The following is a 25,573-nucleotide window of genomic DNA, read 5'->3' on the forward strand; positions in this document are numbered from 1 at the left end:
TTACAGCCTGTCATCTTGTACAGCAGGGAGTAAGTAGCCTGTTTCAGTAAATCTAGACGCGCTGTGTTACTGCAGGACTGTTTGCATTTACATTGATGACTGGTATATTGGCAGCTGATGAGTAAAGAGTGAAGGTAAGATAACTGTCTTAACAATTGTTAAAGTTTCTCTTAAAAATGTACTGGAGTAATGGACAAAAGTCAAATCGATATTCCTGTAAAACATGTACAATCAATGTGCAGTTTTGGGTACAACATTAATTTATCGCATGGGACTTTGAAAGTCATTTTTACATGTTTTGCTATTATTGGCTTAATCATGTTTTGCTAGCTTATTACATATTTACAATATGTATTTTGCCATTTAGTTTGTATCCTCCATCTTCATTTAATTCAAGGAGAACTTTGCAGTACTGTTGATCAACAATGAAGAAATGGATATTAGGATCCGTATTAACATGGATGTTCCTTCCACATCTGAGGGGAGATAATTTAGTGGAAGATGTTGACGTTCAAGCGGGTAAATACATTTTCATGTATTGCAATTAATGATAATGATTAACATTGTGCCTGCAATTTCTAACTAATATTACTACTGTACACAGGCCTATAATGTCAATATTGTCATATTAATGCAGATTTATAAAGACTGGTTTTGATGTCGTTAGCCAGCGAGGTGGGTAAGATTTCTTCTTTCCTTGATTCCAGGCTGTAGCACAGCATCAAACGACCTGGTTTACATAATCGACGGTTCCTCCAGCGTGGGCACTCCAGACTTTGACTTGGCCAAACGATGGCTGGTCAATATCACCAGAGGCTTTGACGTGAGCTCCCGTCACACCCAGGTGGGCGTGGTCCAGTACAGCGACACGCCCCGTCTGGAGATTCCGCTGGGCAAACACCTGAGCAGCCAGGAACTGGTCAGCGCCATCAACACCATTGGGTACCTGGGGGGCAACACCCAGACGGGCAGGGCCATCAAATTTGCCACGCAGCACGTCTTCCCGTCCTCCAACCGCACACAGCCTGCCAGGAACCGCATTGCTGTGGTGCTGACAGATGGCCGTAGCCAGGACGACGTGGTGGACGCGGCCGTGGAAGCCAAGGCCCAGAATATTATCCTGTTCGCTGTGGGCGTGGGCAACGAGATCACCAACTCCGAGCTGGTGTCCATGGCCAACAATCCCCCCTCTACATATGTTCTCTACGCTGAGGACTACAGCTCTATCGCTAACATCCGAGACGCCATGGAGCAGAAGCTGTGTGAGGGTGAGTCTGGGATCGTGAGGCTAATGATAGCTTAGATAGCTTATTTTGAGACATTTCCATAATGCACAGTGCATGTGTCATAAACCTCCAAGATGAAATAACTGTGGTCTAAACTGACTTGCTCTCTATGTCTGTCTGTCTCTCTCTCAGAGTCTGTGTGCCCAATGCAGATCCCTGGAACAGCCAATGTAAAGGGATTTGAGCTGCTGTCCAGAATGCAGATCGACATGAAAGCAAAGAAAGTCCAGGGCTCGCTGATGTCAGAGACTTCCTACTTGCTTAGCCCCCGACTGGACCTCACCGACAGCACCAGGTAGGGGGACTGACCGTTTACACACACACACACACACACACACACACACACACTCTGACAGTAAACTCCTTAGAGCTCACATGAGATTTCTGTAACACACTTCTACATACAGTATAAGCCATTTTTATTGATCCTCCAGGGCCATCTTCCCTGAGGGTCTGCCTCCCTCCTATGTGTTTGTGGCCACTCTACGCCTGAAGAGCCCCACCAACCATTTGAAGTTGGACCTGATCAGAGTGCTCTCTCAGGATGGGCTGAAACAGTTCGCTGTGACCCTCAATGGACTGGACAAGTCAGTCATCTTCACCAGCACAACCACCAGTGTCAACAAGAAAGAACAGTGTGTCATTTTCAATGACAGAGGAATTAAGGTCTATAGAAACACACTGACATAACGACCCCCAACACCTTTGGACTGGTTTCCTGGACACATATTAATCCTAGTGCTGGACTAAAACGCATGCTAAATGTGTCTGGGGAAACCAGCTCTTTATGTTTTGAAATGATAGTTACCTACTCAGCAAGTTTTACTTTTTCTACAGAGACTCTTTGACTCAGAGTGGCACCAGTTGAAGCTGCTTGTTAAACCCAGACGTATCATCTGTTACCTGGACGACATGCAGATAGAGGAGCAGCTACTAGAACCTGTATTTCCCATCTACATCAAAGGAAAGATACAGGTCGCCAAGAAGGTCAAGATGGAAGCAACTGTTCCTGTGAGTAACAATGGGTGTTGTGCAAACTTGAAGAAATGCAACAACCATATATGTACAAATAATGGTTTGCTTTCATTTTAAGGGAGCTTCTATATTTAGATGAATTTTTTTTACTATAATGACACAGTAACATGACTATGTTCGTCTTGTAATCCTTCTTTAGATTGAGATACAAAAACTGAGGCTTTACTGCGATCCAGAGCAAAGTGAGAAAGAGACAGCGTGTGAAATATACTCTGTGGTGAGTGTAATGATACTGTAACTACGAGACTCATAATTTACTTCCACATGTCACTGAAGGTTTCTATTGAAGGCAGGGGGGGGCAAAGATAATTTAATCTTCATATCATTATCGTTCTCTATTTATTTCTATACAGGAGGATGACAGGGTGAGTATGTTTGTTGGTTGTCTGTCTTTACATTACATTGTAATTATTACATTACATTTGTAGACTTGTTGGGTTGTTCCTGTTATATTAAATCGTTTTCTGCTCCCAGTGTCCTCTGGAAAGACAACCTGCAGCAGTGGAGAGCTGTAACTGCCCTCAGGGGAAACCTGGGCCTCCTGGTCTTCCTGGGCCTATGGTGATAATTAAATCATAAATTGATTGAGAGATTTATGACAAAACAGCTGTACAGAACAAAATGCCAACTCCATCAGATGGATGACTGTATGTAAATCTCTAGTTCATAGCTTGTCTGTTTGAACCCTGTAGGGCTTCCGAGGTGAGAAAGGGAGGGAGGGGCCACCTGGTCCTGACGGTAAGCCTGTGAGTACTGGCTATCTATCTTAAATATATCTCATTTCAAAACATGAGGATCAATCAAACAGTATGGTGATTCTGATGAATTGTTGCTAATTTTCTTTGTGAAGGGGAAGCCAGGTGAACGTGGAATGGCAGGAGAACTCGGGAAGAATGGGAACAATGTGAGTGAAATATATGTCACTACAATTTCTGCATTTTGCTGATTATACTTACTGCCACTGTGTTTGTAATGTTGGTTTCATTATTCAACTTAGGGCAAAGCGGGCATACCAGGGCATAAGGGCGAAGCAGGACTCAATGGGGCCAAAGTAAGCATCATGAGATAGGTTCACAATATACTGTAACAAATAATTTTCATATCACATAATTCTTTGTATGGTTCATCATGTTAGGTTAGATCACTTGTTAGATATTACTGCATGATTGGAACTAGAAGCACAAGCATTTCTCTACACTCGCATTAACATCTGCTAACCATGTGTATGTGGCAAATACAATTTGATTTGATTTGATCTCGCTATTAGATCTAAAGGCCCCGGGCCTAAACCATGTTACTGTAGTTTTGAATTGAGGTCATGTCTTTGTGATTGAGCTGATTCATCCTGGCTGCAGGGTGACAAGGGAGCACCAGGCCTTGAAGGCAGACCTGGCCCTCCAGGACCTACAGTGAGTCATGACCCTTTAATAAAGTGTAATTATAGAGAGACACACACACACACACACACACACACACACACACACACACACACACACACACACACACACACACACACGGCTGTGGGAGCAGCCCAGCGTAATAGGCAGACTACTAAGCAGGTGCAAGTAGTGTAGACATGAATGATGAAAACAAAATGCCAATATCCAGTTTAATTTAGTGTTTGTAGACGATAGACGTATTCTCAGACTACCTTAATAACACACTACATACTCCGAGGGAGTCAGGTCTTAAAGACCATATAATGGTGGCGGTGCCAATGGACAAGGGTTTTAAAAGACTGTTTCCATTGTAGGGACCAGAGAGACAACTTAAATTGGAGGCCACAGGAATTCCAGGAGAAAAGGTAAGAGACAAACTTTGTCAGAAATATTTTATGGCAATTGAATGTAGTGCTATATTTTGTTGACTCTTTAATGCAGACATTTTTTCTCCAACATTTTCATATGTACAGGGAAGTCCAGGTGAAGCAGGAGCTCAGGGACCACCAGGGGAGCATGGACCACATGTAAGCTTGTATACACCTATTATGTATGTTGACCTTCATGTTCATATCTGTGTAAGGTGTGGAACTGTCTGGTATTCAACAGCATTTTCTTCATCGCTGTATGAGAAGTGCTATTTATCCTGTACTAGGGTTGGGCGATATCTAAGGAGACCTCTTCTACAATATATTGTGATATCCGTTGTTTATAACTTTGCACCGTTAATGACTAGATAGTTCCAGACTGCAATTTTTATGCTTATTTTTATATTAAAGTCACATTCTCATTAAATAACCTCAGTATGGTGAAAAAAATAAAGCTTAGAGTATTCATTTAGACTTAATTTTAAACATATTTTCATTTTCAACACAACACCCTAACGTATAAAACTGAACAGTTTTTTTGATTTGTAAAGTTCAAATAGAGTAGTCTTGCACTTAACGCCAATATAAAACATCACAATATTTGATTGAATCATGTTGGCCCAACCCTATTCTGTACAACAAAACATCCAATGACAACAGTACAGTATCAGTTTGCTTGTTGGTCAGAGGGAAGTCCAGGGTTACTATACAGCATTTTATAATTGAAATGATGTTGTTTTCTGTGCAGGGGGACACAGGGCCAGTAGGAAAGGATGGTTTTGTTGGACCAGCTGGAGTGAAGGTGAGTTGAGATTTCATTTCACATTCCCTCATAAAGTGACATGGAATCGTCCGTAGGCGATGGCAGATGTGACATGCAAGGGACTGCGAGCTATGTGACATCTTGTTAGAGATGATATCTGTGGGTTTCTTTTTTTTTGGGGGGGGGGGGGGGGGGGTTCAGAGGGAATATTTGTGGTTAATCTTTCCTTTTTCTATGGAGTCGGTGGTTCCATAGGAGGAGGTTTGAAATGTTAGAGTTTCACTCAGAGTTCTATATAAAGACACTTCCACAAGCTAGTCTAGGTGGCGGAAAGTCTGCATAAGCTAATTCTAGAGTTGAGGTGGTGGGTGCGGGAGGTAGGAACATTGTTAGATCACTTGTAAACATTGACTAAAGTATATTTGATGTTCTTTGCTTTGGTTGGAAAGAACAGGAAGCAGGTTACCCAGATTTGAACTGTATATATGTTCAGTTATTTTGTATTTTTTTTAATGAATGGGGATCATTTCATTACCCCATTTGTGGATAATTACTTTTGTAGCTAAACCCTATAACCCTGTGTTTAATTAGATGTTGAACTGATGATGCTTTCAACTACATACTGTAATGCAGGCTATATTCAATGAATACTCATATGCCCATCAGTACCTAGTAAACTAGCCTTAGACTTAAAAGGTTTATTTTTCCTGAGGGAACTTTGTGGTGTGTGGGCTGGATCTGTAGTGGATCTAGGAGATCCAGGGACACAAAGGATCGTTTCAGCTTCCAGTAGTAGTATGTGTAACCTGGCTCGCTACCTGGCGTGAGTTCGGTGTTCTATAATGAGGGGTGAGCGCTGCAGAGCGGAGCGTGGCTTCTGTTCCTGCAATCTATTTTCAGAGCTCTGCATCTGCCCCAGCATCTGTTTATCGCCCAGGGAACATGTCCCTTCCTTTTGGAGTGGTGTAAATTAGTGACACCCTACCATTTACCGGCTTATTAAACTATGCACACTTACCCGTAAAGTAGCTTTGATAAAGGTCTTGGCTTAGTAAGATGTTTGTGTCGTCTTGCAATTGGAGAAGGAACGGTTTTGTGAGGGATGTGACATTTGCGCATTGTAACCATGAAAAGTACAAGTGAAACCTCACACTGGTTTGCTGAAAATGTAAAACACCAGGGATGCCACCATTTGATTTAACTGTAAAAATCTTCTGTACACAGATAATATTTATCTTGGTGACATATTATTTTGAGTGTAGTTTGTAATTGCAGTGAGTCACTGTCATGGCTAATGGTCATCCTCTCGCTCAAATTCAATGAATAAATACTTTTTTTGGAACTCCTTGGCTTATTATCAGCTAAATGTGTCCTAAATATTTATTTTTTTTATATACATTTTTTCCCAACCTTCCCTCTCATTTTGGATTAGAAGCCAAGGTCCCCAAATAATTCTTCAAGCAAAACCCCAGCTTTTCCAGCCCAGCTCCCCATCCCCAGTCCCACCCCCAGTTCTAGCCTGCTGGTCTGGATCCAGTGCATGATCAGCTAACCGACTGGTTTGATGTGGTGGCCCAGATGAAAGCCTGTTCATTGGGTTGGGTTTTCACAGTGCGGCATGGCGCTGCAGCGGGCTTGGCTGCTGCACTCTGTAATCACGGCCCTGAAGCTCACAGGACACAGCAGCTGTAAAAACCAGACACACCATACTTTAGATGTCGGAGAGGTTTGGTTTAACCAGCCAGCGTACTTGCATTGACAACAATAGGAAAAAAGGTCTATCAGTACCAGGCTACACTTGGATCAAAATGCACAGGAATGTTTTGAGACGCATGCATAAAATTCCATGTAAAACTTGAATGAAAGTTACATGTCAGATGAAGTCTCATAAAGTTTTGGGTAATTGCTATCCTAGATGAGTAAAAATGGTTGTGTGGAAATAATTTCATAGTTTTAAGTTACAAAGGATTCCTGTTGTAATTCAGAAAACAGCTTGGTGTGAGGTCCTGTATCAAATAAGTTCTTGTGATTTTTCATGCACGGGAAGGAACAATGTTCCGCCGCATGTAGAATGAAGCAAGATTGTGCAAAGATGGGTTTTCTGCTCTTGCTTTTGAGGCTGTGCCTTACTCTAAAACATGGCTCTCCAATCCTGTCCCTGGAGAGCTGGCCCTCCTGTAGGCTTTCAATCCAACCCCAGTTGTAACTAACATGATTCAGATTATCAACCAGCTAATTATTAGAATCAGCAGAGAGGAAGAGGCAAGACGAGAGGGATAACTGGGCCCCAAATATGTTTTCTCTAGCAGGTGCAGTTTTGTTTCTTTGTTTCACTCAAGGAGGTTTTGTACGGAGTTCAATGAGAGTGTTGACTTTGGTTAACAAAAAATGTAATGGTTTATTTGCTACGTGTGGCTTATTTGATTGAATAGATGTTTCGTAATGCTTAGGTTGTTATGAATGTACTGATATAAGTAGGTCACATGACATCCTGGCAACTTTGAGAAAAAACACTTTATATTGGAGTTGTGCCTGTTGTTCACACGCGTCTCTGCCCTCTCATTTGCTAGAATGGTCTTGCCTCCTCCCGACTGCTTTCCATTTTTGAAGATATTTGTTTAAATTGATAGAGCGGTCACTGGAGTATCTGGTTAATATAATGGTATCAAGTGCGCTAGATTAGGGTTGGATTGAAAACCTACAAGAGGCTAGCTCTCCAGGAACATGGCTAGAGAGCCCTGCTTTAGAGTAAGGCACAGCCTCAAAAGCAAGAGAAGAATACTCATTTTTGCACAATCTTGCCTAAACATCCATGTCAAATAGAATGCTTCGTTCCACACGGGGAGAAACATTGTTCCTTCCTGTGCATGAAAAATCACAATACTTTGAAGAGATTAGAAATCTTGGAAGGAGTACCCACAGTGGGGAGAACAAGTATTTGATACACTGCCGATTTTGCAGGTTTTCCTACTTACAAATCATGTAGAGGTCTGTAATTTTTATCATAGGTACACTTCAACTGTGAGAGACGGAATCTAAAACAAAAATCCAGAAATCCAGGTGTTTTTTATACAGGTAACGAGTTCAAACAAGTGCAGTTAATGCAGGTAATGAGTGGAGAACAGGAGGGCTTCTTAAAGAAAAACTAACAGGTCTGTGAGAGCCGGATTTCTCACTGGTTGGTAGGTGATCAAATACTTATGCCATGCAATAAAATGCAAATTAATTACTTAAAAATCATACAATGTGATTTTCTGCATTTTTGTTTTAGATTCCGTCTCTCACAGTTGAAGTGTACATATGATAAAAATTACAGACCTCTACATGCTTTGTAATTAGGAAAACCTGCATATTCGGCAGTGTATCAAATACTTGTTCTCCCCACTGTAAGTGACTCATACTCAATCAAGTTTTGACCATGATGTGTGATTGATGTGATACACTTTAGCATTTTCAACAATCTTTCAGACTTTCATTTTGCATAACCAACATTTTAGATTAAAATAGATAGATTCCGTGTATTGACATGAAAGGTTAAATTGATGACTGACTTGTGTGAACTTGTTCAGAACACGTTCATTCTGTATGTGAGTACAGTAATCAATGCTATATTTAAAACACACAAGACAAGAACACAATTCAACATCCAACACCCTTTTTACTAAGAGTGTTCCAAAATAGGATTCCAGTGTCTTAAAAATGTAACTAATGTCTTGTAATTTGGCGAATCACATGAGTAATTGTGATATAGTATGCAGTATTCATTATAGCATTTTTGGGTGCTATGTAATTTGAGATTTTGATAACAGGGTTATTCTTGATTTCATGCCTTGGTTGCAGTTTTAATTTCTGAGCTTTTATGTAATTGAACATGCATTATTGCAGAGATGTAGTTAGCATGGCTAAAACTGAAGAGCATTCAATAAGTTTGACGGTAGATACTAACTCCTTTTCTGGATAACATCTCCCACACTGTGTTGGTTACACATTTTGAAAGCCATAATCAACACTTGTCATCCTCAATATTTACAGCCATTACAGTTTTACCATGTCTTTTTATAAGATCATACAGACCTCTTATGTTGCTAATGATAGGCTCTTTGTCGCACGTGTGCCTGTTAGATGTTCAGGAAGGCGAAGCACTTCAAAAGCTGCCCTCTGTGTGTCAGGACCTATAAACCCACAGCTTTCCCTGCTTACCTCCTTTATTATTGAAAACCTGACTGAGCAGCGTGTACTGTGGTCTGTGGTTTATATCATAAACCTATGTTGGAGGTGTATGAGTGTTTGAGAAGGACCGTCTCTTCTCTCGTGCACTCTGTTCTACTGCTGCACTCTACACTCACCTTGGAAAATGAATAGTGTGTATGTTGTGTTAGTGAGGATTTAGAATACATTTTTTGTTAAACATTTTTGTTAAGAGTGATAGTTTTAAACTTCACTGACGGGGTATGGAAACCCCCCAACTTGAGGCGGTCATCTGTCTCAAAGCTCAATGGATATTTTCACATGTTACAGTAGCTATTTCAGTATATCAAGTATGCGAATATCATACTTCTGTTTTATTATGTTTAGGGTGAGAAAGGAGACGTTGGGGTTCATGGTGGTGATGGACAGATTGGAGTTCTGGTGAGTCTTCATTGTTCAAATGAAACGTTATTTCTTAATAAAAGCTGGAACCATTCACTAAGCCAGTCCATTTACTCATCATCCTCATCCAATCCTATGCATTCTACTACCTGCTCCCTTTAAATGATCATAGCAACTATATTTTTCCAATATACACTAAAACCATGGATCGTTTATAAAGTCACCTAAAATGACATTAAGGACTTTTAACTCAAAATAGTCATGGTGTTTGCGTAGATTTTTCTCCAAATGTGGTGTTCATCCAACCACAATGTTTGCTACTTGGTGTATACATGACCCCAGGATCCACACTTGGTGTATAGAAAACCATTCATATGATTAAACATAAAAACATGTCTAAGCTTATTTGTCTATGTTTATCATCTGTCAGAAAAATTAAAATACACATTGATATAACACATAAAATAATAAACATTGTCCCTACCGTGTCCACAAAAAAAAAAATTAAGCCACATTTCCTCCTTGTCCACAATAGGAGCATGAAAACCTTGAGTAATATATGCAGCTAATGTTTTAGTGTGGTACTGTGGCCCCTGGCCAGAATCTGAACCAGCTGGCTGAGGGAGCACCAATAACCACACCCATCTTGGCAGAATCTGTCTTTGGGTTAAACCTTTCACTAAAAATAATTTTGACCAATTGCTAAAAAGACCTGATAGCATCTGTGTGTAATCCATATGTAGCCTACATCCACTAACTACCTTGTTTCTACTAAAGAAGATTAAGTGTTGATCTCTAACAACCTTAATTTCCTTTTTCCAAACCATATAAATATTATGAGAACCACTATGATGTAATATTCAGTCTCCTCTTTCATAGTCTTTGGAAATACTGCGTACAGTGCCTTCGGAAAGTATTCAGACCCCTTGACTTTTTCCACGTTTTGTTACATTACAGCTTTATTCTAAAATTGACTAAATTGTTCCCCCCCCCCCCCCCCCCCCCCCTCATCAATCTACACACAATAACCTATAATGACAAAGCAAAAACATGTATTTTTATTTTTGTAAATATATATATTTTTAAACGAAGATTACCTTATTTATTCAGACCCTTTGCTATGAGACTCGAAATTGAGCTCAGGTGCAACCTGTTTCCATTGATCACCCTTGAGATGTTTCTACAACTTGATTGGAGTCCACCTGTGGTAAATTCAATTGATTGGACATGATTTGGGAAGGCACATATCTGTCTATGTAAGGTCCTACAGTTGACAGTGCATGTCAGAGCAAAAACCAAGCCATGAGATCAAAGGAATTGTCCGTAGAGCTCCGAGACAGGATTGTGTCGAGGCACAGATCTGGGGAAGGGTACCAAAACATTTCTTCAGCATTGAAGGTCCCCAGGAACACAGTGACCTCCATCATTCTTAAATTGAAGAAGTATGGAACCACCAAGACTCTTCCTAGAACTGGCTGCCCGGACAAACTGAGTAATCGGGGGAGAAGGGCCTTGGTCAGGGAGGTCTCCATTCTATTTTTTCCATTCCAGCCATTACTATGAGCCCGTCATCCAATAGCTCCTCCCACCAGCCTCCACTGCATTGAGTAAACAAGGGTTATGTGGGATCAAATGAATGATTAATGCAGAAGTACACCTAGTCCTAGAGGCTAATCAAAAATACTTTAGTAACTACCAGTTCTCACCTCAATGAGGTGGATGAGGTAAACATTGGGACGTTCTTTCCTGTTTTCAACCTATTTAAAGAGACCACTGAAAGGCCACCAGGTGGAGATAGACGATTATATTGACAACTGTATTTGTCTATCTGGTCTCTGTCTAATGCAATGCAAGCCTGTTTTTTTTTAGCATTTCACAGACAACATTGAATTTAAGCTGGTCTGTTTGAAAATGGATGCAGCACCTAATGTGCTTACCAAAAATAGCACGAGGAGTTTGATAAATATTATACCATGAAATATTGACTCCCCAAAAATGTACGAGCCTGTAGTATGGCTCTCGCACAACATGAAACCCTGTGGCTCGACATGTAGCTAATGTAGCCAGTGCCCTCGCATGCCATTCTCCAATCAAGCTCAAAGTATTTGAAAGAAAACAAATACTATTTGAACTTAGGTGTGGTGGCCAGTGCCCTCAGATGCCATTCTGCTGTGCCACTTTGCCCATAATTACAATGTTCCTGTTTATGGGGAAATCAAGTAAAATCTAACTGTATTGAAAAATGTATGAAAGTCCTAATGAGCCAGTCAGCCAAGCCATCCTACAACTGTAAAATCCTGCAATGCATCACAAGGAGTGGAACTAACAGTTTATGTTGTCCTCTCTGCTAACTTTAATCATCATCATGGCTCCCTCCCTAAGTCCCATGAGTGTCATTACTTACTGTAGATAATGGGTGAAAGCTCTGACTGGCTGTAAACTAGGTTGATATTGTGGTCATTGCCAGCCGGGTAAACATGGGAACTGGAAATAGAAAGTGGGCCTCTAATTTCATGTGCACAATATCATCATCATCATGATACAGCTTTCTTCCCAGTTTCCAGGATATTTCAAGAGCAGTAAGAGACCCTCAGCTGTGCTGAAATAGAGCTGTAGAAATGATACTGTACATGTTTATTGATATACAGTACCAGTCAAAAGTTTTGACACACCTACTCATTACAGGGTTTTTCTTTATTTTTACTATTTTTTACATTGTAGAATAATAGTGAACACAAACTATGAAATAACACATGGAATCATGTAGTAATGAAAAAAGTGTTAAACAAATCAAAATATATTTTATATTTGAGATTCTTCAAAGTAGCCACTCTTTGCCTTGATGACAGCTTTGTACACTCTTGGCATTCTCTCAACCAGCTTCATGTGGTAGTCACCTGGAATGCATTTCAATTAAGAGGTGTGCCTTGTTAAAAGTTCATTTATGGAATTTCTTTCCTTAATGCGTTTGAGCCAATCAGTTGTGCTGTGACAAGCTAGGGGAAGTATACAGAAGATAGCCCAATTTAGTAAAATACCAATTCCATATTATGGCAAGATCCGCTCAAATAAGCAAAGAGAAATGACAGTCCATCATTACTTTAAGACATGAATGTCAGTCAATCCGGAAATTGTCAAGAACTTTGAACGTTTCAAGTGTAGTTGCTATGATGAAACTGGCTCTCATGAGTACCACCACAGGAATGGAAGACCCAGCATTACCTCTGCTGCAAGTTACCAGCCTCAGAAATTGCAGCCCAAATAAACGCTTCACAGAGTTCAAGTAACAGACACAATTCAACTGTTCAGAGGAGACTTTGTGAATCAGGCCTTCATTGTTTAATTGCTGCAAGAAAACAACTACTAATTGACACCAATAAGAAGAAGAGACTTTCAGGAGGACAAGAAACACGAGAAAAGAACATTAGACCAGTGGAAATGTGTCCTTTGGTCTGATGAGTCCAAATTTGAGATTTTTGGTTGCCAACCGCAGTGTCTTTGTGAGACGCAGAGTAGGTGAATGGATGATCTCCACATGTGTGGTTCCCACCGTGAAGCATGGAGGGGAGCTGTGATGGTGTGGAGGTGTCACACAATCACACTGTTTCATTTAGAATGCAAGGTACACTTAAACAGCATGGCTACCACAGAATTCTGCAGCGATACACCATCCCATCTGATTTGGGCTGAGTGGGACTATCATTTGTTTTTCAACAGGACAATGACCCAACACACCTACAGGCTGTGCAAGGGCTATTTGACCAAGAAGGAGATGGAGTGCTGCATCAGATGACCTCCACAATCACCCAACCTCAACCCAATTGAGATGGTTTGGGATGAGTTGGACCGAAGAGTGAAGGAAAAGCAGTCAACAAGTGTTCAGCATATGTGGAAACTGCTTCAAGACTGTTGGAAAAGCATTCCAGGTGATGCTGGTTGAGAGAATGCCAAGAGTGTGCAATGCTGTCATGAAGGCAAAGGGTGGCTACTTTGAAGAATCTCAAATATATTAAATATATATATATATATATATATATATATTTGTTTAGCACTTTTTTGGTTACTACATGATTCCATATGTGTTATTTAATAGTTTAGGTGTCTTCACTATTATTCTACAATGTAGAAAATAGTAAAAATAAAGAAAAACCCTTGAATGAGTAGGTGTGTCCAAACTTTTGACTGGTACTGTAGATATTTGCCTTTTTCATAGTTCTCCTGAGTGTGATATCTCTGTTTTTTCATAATCTTCATAGGGAATCCGAGGCCTTCCTGGGCAGATGGGGCCTGCTGGACCTCGGGTAATAAACAGATCAAACTTAGACAAAATAATCCAGTAGTTGGCCATGGCGCAATCAATGACTTGGTTGGCTCACCCTCTGTGTCATTATGACATTCTCTTTGCCTCCTCAGACAGCAAATGACTAATGAAATATTCAGTGAAAGAGTAACTGTAAAACGTGTGTTGAAAACAATATAAAATGCCTTTTTAATACATTTGATTTGACCTTGTTTTTACAAGGGGGAGAGAGGCCCACCCGGACAAGAGGGGCTGGTTGGACCAAAAGGACAAGAGGTAGGTGACGGATCGGACCTGAAAGTACAGTATGCTTGATGTTCATTACATATTTTCTTCTCTTTTCTTTTCACCCTATTGAAAATTAAATAATTATTTTGCTGCTCCATAACGCTTCTCTGCAAAATTCAGAGTGAGATCCTCCACAAAATAGGAATGTACGTGTAAGTAGGAACTGTACAGCACATTTAAGTGTCATTGCTGAACCTCAACTTTGCTGCCCTCAATTGGAATGTCAAGACATTGCAACTCTATGCTTGAATTGAACTGAGGTTCTTCTATCCGACTTGTGGCTTACATGACCACTTTAGAAGAACTGAAAAGTCAATGAGGACATTGTATTGTATTGTCATGTGATTTCAAATCATTCTCACATTTTCACCATTTTCTTCACCAATTATTTTCTGTGTATCTTTCAATTTGTTTTTGTCGCTATACCATTTGGTGTGATAAAAGTAACTATTTGCCTCGCCTTTGATCTATAATAAAGTCTAGTCCTCAGAATTTAACATGATTTAAAATCACATTATTTTCATGAGGTTCATTTCATTATGCCTTACAGATGATTAAGCCATTGTTTTAAAAACTGAATTTTCACTCATGTACAGGGTCTTCAGGGTCCGGTTGGTCCACCTGGAACTTACGGACTTGAAGGTTCAAAGGTAACTAGTGAATTCTTGCCGCTACTGCATTTCCCCTATCCTTAGTGAGTGTGTGTGTATGTATGAGCTGCATATACTTTGTCTGTGTATGTATTCTGTTATGTACATGTGCTTTTCGTGATGTAGTTTGTGTGTGTTCTGGGAGTGTTAATGTGTGTGTTAACACATCTCTACATGTGTAGGGGGCCCAAGGTGCACGTGGATCAGAAGGACATCCTGGGACACCTGGACTGAATGTAGGTATTTTTCAGCTGTGTGGGGATAGGTGAAAGATGCTATACAGTTGAAGTCGGAAGTTTAAATACGCCTTAGCCAAATACATTTAAAGTCAGTAAAATTCCCTGTCTTAGGTCAGTTAGGACCACCACTTTATTTTAAGTAGAGAGAATAATAGTAGAGAGAATGATTTATTTCATCACATTCCCAGTGGGTCAGAAGTTTACATACACTCAATTAGTATTTGGCAGCATTGCCTTTAAATTGTTTAACTTGGGTCAAACATTTCGGGTAGCCTTCCACAAGCTTCCCACAATAAGTTGGGTGAATTTTGGCCCATTCCTCCTGACAGAGCTGGTGTAACTGAATCAGTTTTATAGGCCTCCTTGCTCGCACACGCTTTTTCAGTTCTGCCCACACATTTTCTATGGGATTGAGGTCAGGGCTTTGTGATGGCCACTCCAATACCTTGACTTTGTTGTCCTTAGGCCATTTTGCCACAACTTTGGAAGTATGCTTGGGGTCATTGTCCATTTGGAAGACCCATTTGCAACCAAGATTTAACTGATGTCTTGAGATGTTGCTTCAATATATCCGCATCATTTTCCTTCCCCCTGATGCCATCTATTTTATGAAGTGCACCAGTCCCTCCTGCAACAAAGCACCCCCACAACATGATGCTGCCACCCCTGTGCTTCACGGTTGGGATGGTGTTCTTCGGCTTGCAAGCCTCCCCCTTTTTCCTCCAAACATAACGATGGTCATTATGGCCAAACCTTTTACTTTTGTACCTGTTTCTGTACAGATGAACGTGGTACCTTAAGGAATTTGGAAATTGCTCCTAAGGATGAACTAGACTTGTCGAGGTTTAGAATTTTTTTCTAGTCTTGGCGGATTTCTTTTGATTTTCCCATGATGTCAAGCAAAGAGGCACTGGGTTTGAAAGTAGGCCTTGAAATACATCCACTGGTACATCTCCAATTGACTCAAATTATGTTAGTGAGCCTATCAGAAGCTTCTAAAACCATGACATCATTTTCTGAAATTTTCCAAGCTGTTTAAAGGCAGTCAACTTAGTGTATGTAAACTTCTGATCAACTGGAATTGTGATACAGTGAAATAATCTGTCTGTAAACAATTGTTGGAAAAATTACTTGTGTCATGCAGAAAGTAGATGTCCTAACTGACTTGCCAAAACTATAGTTTGTTAACAATACATTTTTTGAGTGGTTAAAAACGAGTTTTAATGACTCCAACCTAAGTACAGTGCCTTGCGAAAGTATTCGGCACCCTTGAACTTTGCGACCTTTTGCCACATTTCAGGCTTCAAACATAAAGATATAAAACTGTATTTTTTTGTGAAGAATCAACAACAAGTGGGACACAATCATGAAGTGGAACGACATTTATTGGATATTTCAAACTTTTTTAACAAATCAAAAACTGAAAAATTGGGCGTGAAAAAAAAGGTCGCAAAGTTCAAGGGGGCCGAATACTTTCGCAAGGCACTGTATATACACCTGTTCTGAAAGAGCCCTGAGTCTGCAACACCACTAAGCAAGGGGCACCACCAAGCAAGCGGCACCATGAAGACCAAGGAGCTCTCCAAACAGGTCAGCGGCAAAGTTGTGGAGAAGTACAGATCAGGGGTCGGTTCTAAAAGAATATCAGAAACTTTAAACATCCCACGGAGCACCATTAAATCCGTTGTTAAAAAATGTAAAGAATATGGCACCACAACAAACCTGCCAAGAGAGGGCCGTCCACCAAACCTCATGGACCAGGCAAGAAGGGCATTAATCAGAGAGGCAACAAAGAGACCAAAGATGGAGCTGCAAAGCTCCACAGTGGAGATGGGAGTATCTGTCCATAGGACCACTTTAAACCCTACACTCCACAGAGCTGGGCTTTACGGAAGAGTGGCCAGAAAAAAGCCATTGCTTAAAGAAAACAATTTGCAAACATGTTTGGTGTTCGCCAAAAGGCATGTGGGAGACTCCCCAAACATATGGAAGAAGGTACTCTGGTCAGATGAGACTATAATTGAGCTTTTTGGCCATCAAGGAAAACGTTATGTCTGGCGCAAACCCAACACCTCCCATCACCCCGAGAACACCATCCCCACAGGGAAGCATGGTGATGGCAGCATCATGCTGTGGGGATGTTTTTCATCTGCAGGGACTGGGAGACTGGTCAGAATTTAAGGAATGATGGATGGCGCTAAATACAGGGAAATTCTGGAGAGAAACCCATTTCAGTCTTTCAGAGATTTGAGACTGGAACGGAGGTTCACCTTCCAGTGGGACAATGACCCTAAGCAACACTTAACTGGTTTAAGGGGAAACATTTAAATGTCTTGGAATGGTCTAGTCAAAGCCCAGACCTCAATCCAATTGAGAATTTGTGGTATGACTTCCCATGACTATCCCATCCAACTTGAAGAAGTTGGAGCAGTTTTGCCTAGAAGAAATAGCAAAAGTCCCAGTGGCTAGATGTGCCAAGCTTATAGAGACATACCCCAAGAGACTTGCAGCTGTAATTGCTGCATAAGGTGGCTCTACAAAGTATTGACTTTGGAGGGGTAATAGTTATGCACGCTCATGTTCTGTTTTTTGTCTTATTTCTTGTTTGGTTCACAATAAAAACTATTTTGCATCTTCAAAGTGGTAGGTATATTGTGTACATCAAATGATACAAATCCCCCAACTCCAGGTTGTAAGGCAACAAAATAGGAAAAATGCCAAGGGAGAATACTTTCGGATGCCGCTGTACATGTATGTTGTTATACAGTAGTGGAACTGTTATATTTTGTTGAAGCCATTATGAAGAATGCGTTTCTTGTTGATTCTCCAGGGACTGGAGGGAGAGCAGGGGGTTCAAGGGTTACCTGGTGACCGAGGACTGCCAGGGTTCAAAGGTCACAAGGTAATGAATTACAAAATGATAAACACTTTCACATATGCTTGATTCAGTAAGTAGTTATGTATAAACTACATTACAAAAGTAACTTAACTAGAGTAGAGTATGGCTTTTTGGTTTTTGGTACAGTCCTAACTGTTATCAATTGGCGCAGCGGTCTAAATCAAATCAAATTGTATTTGTCACATGTGCCCATGTTACAGTGAAATGCTTACTTACAAGCCCTCATCTCAATGCTAGAGGCGTCACTACAGACACCCTGGTTCAAATCCAGGCTGTATCACAATCGGCCGTGATTGGGAGTCCCATAGGGCAGCGCAAAGTTGGCCCAGCGTCATCCGGGTTTGGCCGGTGTAGGCCATCATTCTGAAATAAGATTTTGTTCTTAACTGACTTGCCTAGTTAAATAAAGGTTCAATTTGTAAACAAATACATATAATAAAAAAGAATAATATGACTGACTCGAGATAACATATCTGTCATGGTTTTCAGGGGGAAACTGGTGAACCTGGTCCCAAAGGAAGCCAGGTATAATACAATACAAGCAATCTGAAATGTATGTTATATTATGAGCAACAGCATTGAATGGTGTTTTTCATCACCACCCTTACCCTCCTATATCTCCAGGGTGAGAGAGGTAACAATGGAGTTCCTGGGAACACTGGGGCAAACGTATGTAACATTTAACCTTTCACCTCTTAACTCTGTTTAGGAAGCATGCATCAATGATACTGTAACTAAAGGATATTCATACTGCCTTTTAGACCATCCATTTATTTCAGTGTTTTTATCCTCATGTTGTGAATGATTGCCACTGCAGGGAGAAACTGGACTCAAAGGAAGCAAAGGAGAGGTGAGTTTAACTAGTTTGATCTGATTCATTTAATCTTAGAGAGTTCATGTTCTACTTTATCCTTTCATTTGACATAGGTCGAAGTTCAATTTACAAATGTAACTTCTCAGTTGTACAATGAGTAATTGAAAAGTGCACCTATGGTACAGAAGGTGTATTTAGAAGACGATTTGTCCTATCATGCTAACAAATAGAAACAAATTCTGATGAAGGGAAGGGAAATGTATCTAGTAGTCAGTTCTGCATTCTCTACTCTCTCATGAGAACCTTATGGTCTATGAAAACAAACAGACATACACTGCCGTTCAAAAGTTTGGGGTCACTTAGAAATGTCCTTGTGGCCTCCCGGGTGGCGCAGTGGTTAAGGACGTTGTACTGCTGGACGCCAGCTGTGCCACCAGAGACTCTGGGTTCGCGCCCAGGCTCTGTCGTAACCGGTCGCGACCGGGATGTCCGTGGGGCGACGCACAATTGGCCTAGCGTCGTCCGGGTTAGGGAGGGTTTGGCCGGTAGGGATATCCTTGTCTCATCGCGCACCAGCGACTCCTGTGGCGGGCCGGGCGCAGTGCACGCTAACCAAGATTGCCAGGTGCACGGTGTTTCCTCCGACGTTTCCGGGTTGGATGCGCGCTGTGTTAAGAAGCAGTGTGGCTTGATTGGGTTGTGTATCGGAGGACGCATGACTTTCAACCTTTGTCTTGTAGCGATGAGACAAGATAGTAGCTACTTGTCTATTAATTGGATACCACGAAAAAGGGGTCAAATTAAAATTAAAATAAATAAAAAGAAATGTCCTTGTTTTTGACATTGTTAATGTTGTAAATTACTCTTGTAGATGGAAACGGCTGATTTATTTATTTTTTTAAAATTGTTTTTTTAAATTGAATATCTACAGAGGCCCATTATCAGCAACCATCACTCCTGTGTTCCAATGGCACGTAGTGTTAGCTAATCCAAGTTTATCATTTTAAAAGGCTAATTGATCATTAGAAAACCCGTTTACAATTATGTTAGCACAGCTGAAAACTGTTGTTCTGATTTAAAGAAGTAATAAAACTGGCCTTCATTAGACTGGAGCATCAGCATTTGTGGGTTCGATTACAGGCTCAAAATGGTCAGAAACAAAGACCTTTCTTCTGAAACTCGTCAGTCTATTCTTGTTCTGAGAAATTAACGCTATACCATGCGAGAAATTGCCAAGAAACTGAAGATCTGGTACAACGCTGTGAACTACTCCCTTCACAGAACAGCGCAAACTGCCTCTAACCAGAATAGAAAGAGTGGGAGGCCCCGGTGCACAACTGAACAAGAGGACAAGTACATTAGAGTATCTAGTTTGAGAAACAGACACCTCACAAGTCCTCAACTGGCAGCTTCATTAAATAATACCCGCAAAACACCCGTCTCAACATCAACAGTGAAGAGGTGACTTCGGGATTCTGGCCTTCTAGGCAGAGTTGCAAAGACAAAGACATATCTCAGACTGGCCAATAAAAATAAAATATTAAGATGGGCAAAAGAACACAGACACTGAACAAAGGAAGATTGGAAAAAAGTGTTATGGACAGACGAATCGAAGTTTGAGGTGTTCGGATCACAAAGAAGAACATTTGTGAGACACAGAAAAAATAAAAAGATGCTGGAGGAATGCTTGACGCCATCTGTCAAGCATGGTGGAGGCAATGTGGTGGTCTGGGGGTGCTTTGGTGGTGGTAAAGTGGGAGATTTGTACAGGGTAAAAGGGATCTCGAAGATGGAAGGCTATCACTCCATTTTGCAACGCCATGTCATGCCCTGTGGACGGCGCTTAATTGGAGCCAATTTCCTCCTACAACAGGACCAGCACAGTGACAAACTAATGCAAAAACTATTTAGGGAAGAAGCAGTAAGCTTGTATTCTGTCTATAATGGCGTGGCCAGCACAGTCTCTGGATCTCAACCCTATTGAGCAGTTATGGGAGCAGCTTGACCGTAAGTGCCCATCAAGCCAATCCAACTTGTGGGAGGTGCTTCAGGAAACATGGGGTGAAATCTCTTCAGATTACCTCAACAAATTGACAACTAGAATGCCAAAGGTCTGCAAGGCTGTAATTTCTGCAAATATAGGAATGTTTTGGGACACAATTATTCTTTAAATTAAAAATCATTATTTATAACCTTGTCATCATCTTGACTATATTTCCTATTCCCTTTGCAACTAATTTCATGTATGTTTTCATTGAAAACAGGAACATTTCTAAGTGACCCCAAACTTTTGAATGGTAGTGTATGTGGTTTGGAAATTCCCCCTCCGTCTTTACATTGAACATATTCAATTAAATAAAAAAGATATTGAACAGAATGACACCATCCTATGCAGACATTGCTTTCAAAAGTCAAGTGAATTCAACAGACTGCTGTCTGTTTAATTGTTTGCATACTCGTATGTTTGCAAACATACAACAATACACCAACTGAATTAGCTGTGATGTTGTCCCCCACTAGAAAGGCCAATCAGGAGATACTGGAGCCAGAGGGGCGGAGGGGAGGAAGGGGGAAGTGGGTCTGATGGGAGCTGCTGGAGCTCGCGGCTCTCCTGGACAAGATGGGTTACCAGGGCAACCAGGAGAGCTGGGATACCCAGGCAAACCTGTGAGTTGACCGCATCTGTTCCTTTAGACTCGAGTCAAAGCCATTTGCCCAAAAATGTCAATAGAGTCATTACCAGCTCATTAACTACCAGCATACTGATGTGAATGTATTGTCTTTCAGGGGAAGCCACCAACTGATGACCACTTGATGAAGCTTTGCGCTAATGTTCTTCGGAGTATGTTTCCTGCTTTTTTATTTTATGCATGAGCATGACCATTATCTGTTGTATGGATTCTTGAAGATTTTCTGCTGTTAAAAATGATAAACTTCAAAATGCTTGCTAGGAATTTAGGCAATCGTCCATTGTTTTGTTTTTTCACCAAGTGCACATATCCATGCCGTTTCAAAATAGTGACTATGTTGGTAACTGTAGGTCTATGCATACAGTAGTATCCTGTTGAACTACAGTGCCTTGCGAAAGTATTCGGCCCCCTTGAACTTTGCGACCTTTTGCCACATTTCAGGCTTCAAACATAAAGATATAAAACTGTATTTTTTTGTGAAGAATCAACAACAAGTGGGACACAATCATGAAGTGGAACGACATTTATTGGATATTTCAAACTTTTTTAACAAATCAAAAACTGAAAAATTGGGCGTGCAAAATTATTCAGCCCCCTTAAGTTAATACTTTGTAGCGCCACCTTTTGCTGCGATTACAGCTGTAAGTCGCTTGGGGTATGTCTCTATCAGTTTTGCACATCGAGAGACTGAAATTTTTTCCCATTCCCCCTTGCAAAACAGCTCGAGCTCAGTGAGGTTGGATGGAGAGCATTTGTGAACAGCAGTTTTCAGTTCTTTCCACAGATTCTCGATTGGATTCAGGTCTGGACTTTGACTTGGCCATTCTAACACCTGGATATGTTTATTTTTGAACCATTCCATTGTAAATTTTGCTTTATGTTTTGGATCATTGTCTTGTTGGAAGACAAATCTCCGTCCCAGTCTCAGGTCTTTTGCAGACTCCATCAAGTTTTCTTCCAGAATGGTCCTGTATTTGGCTCCATCCATCTTCCCATCAATTTTAACCATCTTCCCTGTCCTTGCTGAAGAAAAGCAGGCCCAAACCATGATGCTGCCACCACCATGTTTGACAGTGGGGATGGTGTGTTCAGCTGTGTTGCTTTTACGCCAAACATAACGTTTTGCATTGTTGCCAAAAAGTTCAATTTTGGTTTCATCTGACCAGAGCACCTTATTCCACATGTTTGGTGTGTCTCCCAGGTGGCTTGTGGCAAACTTTAAATGACACTTTTTATGGATATCTTTAAGAAATGGCTTTCTTCTTGCCACTCTTCCATAAAGGCCAGATTTGTGCAATATACAACTGATTGTTGTCCTATGGACAGAGTCTCCCACCTCAGCTGTAGATCTCTGCAGTTCATCCAGAGTGATCATGGGCCTCTTGGCTGCATCTCTGATCAGTCTTCTCCTTGTATGAGCTGAAAGTTTAGAGGGACGGCCAGGTCTTGGTAGATTTGCAGTGGTCTGATACTCCTTCCATTTCAATATTATCGCTTGCCCAGTGCTCCTTGGGATGTTTAAAGCTTGGGAAATCTTTTTGTATCCAAATCCGGATTTAAACTTCTTCACAACAGTATCTCGGACCTGCCTGGTGTGTTCCTTGTTCTTCATGATGCTCTCTGCGCTTTTAACGGACCTCTGAGACTATCACAGTGCAGGTGCATTTATACGGAGACTTGATTACACACAGGTGGATTGTATTTATCATCATTAGTCATTTAGGTCAACATTGGATCATTCAGAGATCCTCACTGAACTTCTGGAGAGAGTTTGCTGCACTGAAAGTAAAGGGGCTGAATAATTTTGCACGCCCAATTTTTCAGTTTTTGATTTGTTAAAAAAGTTTGAAATATCCAATAAATGTCGTTCCACTTCATGATTGTGTCCCACTTGTTGTTGATTCTTCACAAAAAAATACAGTTTTATATCTTTATGTTTGAAGCCTGAAATGTGGCAAAAGGTCGCAAAGTTCAAGGGGGCCGAATACTTTCGCAAGGCACTGTATGTGTACAGCAGCACGCCTCCATCTAGCGCACCAATGCAGGTTTCATTTCTGCAATTTGGTGACAAAAGCGCATCCTCTGCAATGTGCATGGTTTCCTAATCACTGTGTCTGGGCATGTGTCAGAACAAGTTGCTATTTTTGACACGTAACACTCTTGGAGAGATTACACAATAACAGACCGACAGTAGTCCTGAAAATTAGGATCTGGCTCCAAACTAAAGAAATGTCATAGGCTTACTGGTCATTGCAACAATGTACTTTGTGTCAATACAGAAACAAGACTAGTTAGTATTGTGTGCTGCATACAGAATAAATGCTAATTTTCCCTATCCAGATCAGCTGCCGCAGCTCCTGGCAATGATGGCACCAAAAAGTCAATGTGGGCAGTGTGAGACAGTGAAGGGGCCACCTGGTGAGCCAGGCCCGGCCGGCCCCAAGGGCCCCAGTGGAACGCCAGGGTACCCTGGCACGCTCGGTTTACCGGGTTACCCAGGACAGCCAGGCCGGATGGGGCCTCATGGGCACAAAGGTAACACAGTGGGTTACAGGGATTGACGGTCAAAGAATTTTACTTCAGTCTATGTAGTGCTGTTGATGTAAATTGCAATTCCATGGTTTTGGGATTAAGTAACCTTGCTGGCTGTTTTTGCTATGCTCTTATGTGCAGGTGATATTGGACCAATGGGGTTAAAGGGGTCCAAAGGAGATGGAGACACAGGGTTGACAGGTCCTCCCGGCCCAGCAGGTAAGAATCCCCACTTCTTGTAGGAATGTTGAGTGATGCTATTCATGTTTTCACAAACAAATTTATACCAGTCATCTACAATTGAATACTGACCAACATACTGTCTGACCAATTGATCAACATGTGTAGGAGTCTGTAGATTGTCCCTGTGGCTGTCAGGGATATGTGATAAACAATTATACTCTTTGTGTCTTTATCTTCCACCTCTGCAGGTCTCCAGGGGCCCAGAGGCAGTGACGGACACGGTGTCTCAGGGCCTCCAGGTGAACCAGGGAAGTCAGGAATCCCCGGCATCCCAGGGAAGCGTGGCCCTCCTGGGGCCAATGGCGTATGTGACCCCACCTCCTGCTACCAGGCTATTTTCAGAGAGGAACGCTACAGCAAAGGACCCAACTTCTAGGCCTCACAAGGAAAGCAGGACATTTTAATTTGACATTTTGAGACTAACTAAGTCAAAGACTGCTCACTGAAAAATCAAGGGCTGCTGGAGTGAGTGAGTTAACCCTTTGTTTCATGTGGGATGATCCACTCAAACTTGAGATAAAGAAACAGAGGATATAGGGCAACAAAGTGACGCAAATTGGTATCCAGCCAAACAGGGTTGTTTGACACTGTCTTCAGGCCAGGGGTAATTCAGTGAACAGGCAGAAGTGATGAGGACAAGTGGGGATTAGGGATATTATTACCCCATCACTGGCTCATAATATCCGAGTGACAATGTTGTTTTTACTGTCTATCAGTGTCGAGGAGGTATAGAAACTTACAATGAGAATTGCACTGCCTTAGTTAAACTACCTCTTTGTTGGATCCAAAGCATTAAACATGATCTGGAGTGACAGGTAGCAATTGTGAAAAAGTTTTCTCCCAAATGATTTACTGTATGTTCAAGAGCAACACTAGGAACATACGACTCTGCATCAGAAGTCTTTCACTTTAAAACTACTAGCTCTTCACTACAAAGTACTATATTTTTTATATGTAGAAATTACTTTTATAAGTAATTTATTTTCCTTTTCAATCAAGCTTGTCAGTCATTAATTTGCTTCACTTCTACGGGTATAAACATATTTATTGTCCTAGTCATCATAGATATGCTTATTGTTACACAACTTCTGCATTTTCCTCTCAGTGTTCAGTGAACCTCCTGCTGGATGGAAACAAGCATGTTTACTGCCAGTATGCGTCGTCTGTCTGTAGTAACCATGAACAGTTTTTCCTGATTTAACTTCCATCCTTCTTATTATTATTCTTTCCCAAAATATGTTTTAATATATCAAATGGGCTATTTTGATACAGTTTGTAGTATACTTTTCAAATATTGTTGGCCTGTTACAATTGACTTTCTTATTTTGATTTCCACATTTTCAAAACAAATGAATACATTTCTCCTTGTATTTTCTTATCAGAGAAAACACTGTTGACTGTGAAGTCTTTTTTGAATAAACTTCTGTTGTAGTCTTG

The 25,573-nt window shown here is 41.0% G+C and overlaps 1 protein-coding gene across 1 annotated transcript; it reads left to right on the forward strand.

Moving 5' to 3' along the window:
* Nucleotides 1–25,573, forward strand: si:ch211-106n13.3 (vWFA and Collagen domain-containing protein). Its single transcript, XM_021613379.2, has 30 exons — nucleotides 1–134; nucleotides 398–519; nucleotides 708–1,268; nucleotides 1,419–1,581; nucleotides 1,721–1,952; nucleotides 2,124–2,297; nucleotides 2,461–2,538; nucleotides 2,675–2,686; nucleotides 2,796–2,882; nucleotides 3,014–3,067; nucleotides 3,172–3,225; nucleotides 3,319–3,372; nucleotides 3,677–3,730; nucleotides 4,075–4,125; nucleotides 4,234–4,287; nucleotides 4,877–4,930; nucleotides 9,467–9,520; nucleotides 13,738–13,782; nucleotides 14,004–14,057; nucleotides 14,666–14,719; nucleotides 14,902–14,955; nucleotides 17,789–17,860; nucleotides 18,347–18,382; nucleotides 18,482–18,526; nucleotides 18,675–18,707; nucleotides 21,192–21,338; nucleotides 21,459–21,513; nucleotides 23,702–23,896; nucleotides 24,035–24,112; nucleotides 24,325–25,573. The coding sequence occupies exons 2-30, from the start codon at nucleotides 426–428 to the stop codon at nucleotides 24,510–24,512; spliced, it is 2,886 nt and encodes a 961-aa protein (XP_021469054.2). The 5' UTR covers nucleotides 1–134; nucleotides 398–425; the 3' UTR covers nucleotides 24,513–25,573.

This window comes from Oncorhynchus mykiss, chromosome 8 (genome assembly GCF_013265735.2).
Source record: "Oncorhynchus mykiss isolate Arlee chromosome 8, USDA_OmykA_1.1, whole genome shotgun sequence".
NCBI classification, from domain to species: domain Eukaryota; kingdom Metazoa; phylum Chordata; class Actinopteri; order Salmoniformes; family Salmonidae; genus Oncorhynchus; species Oncorhynchus mykiss.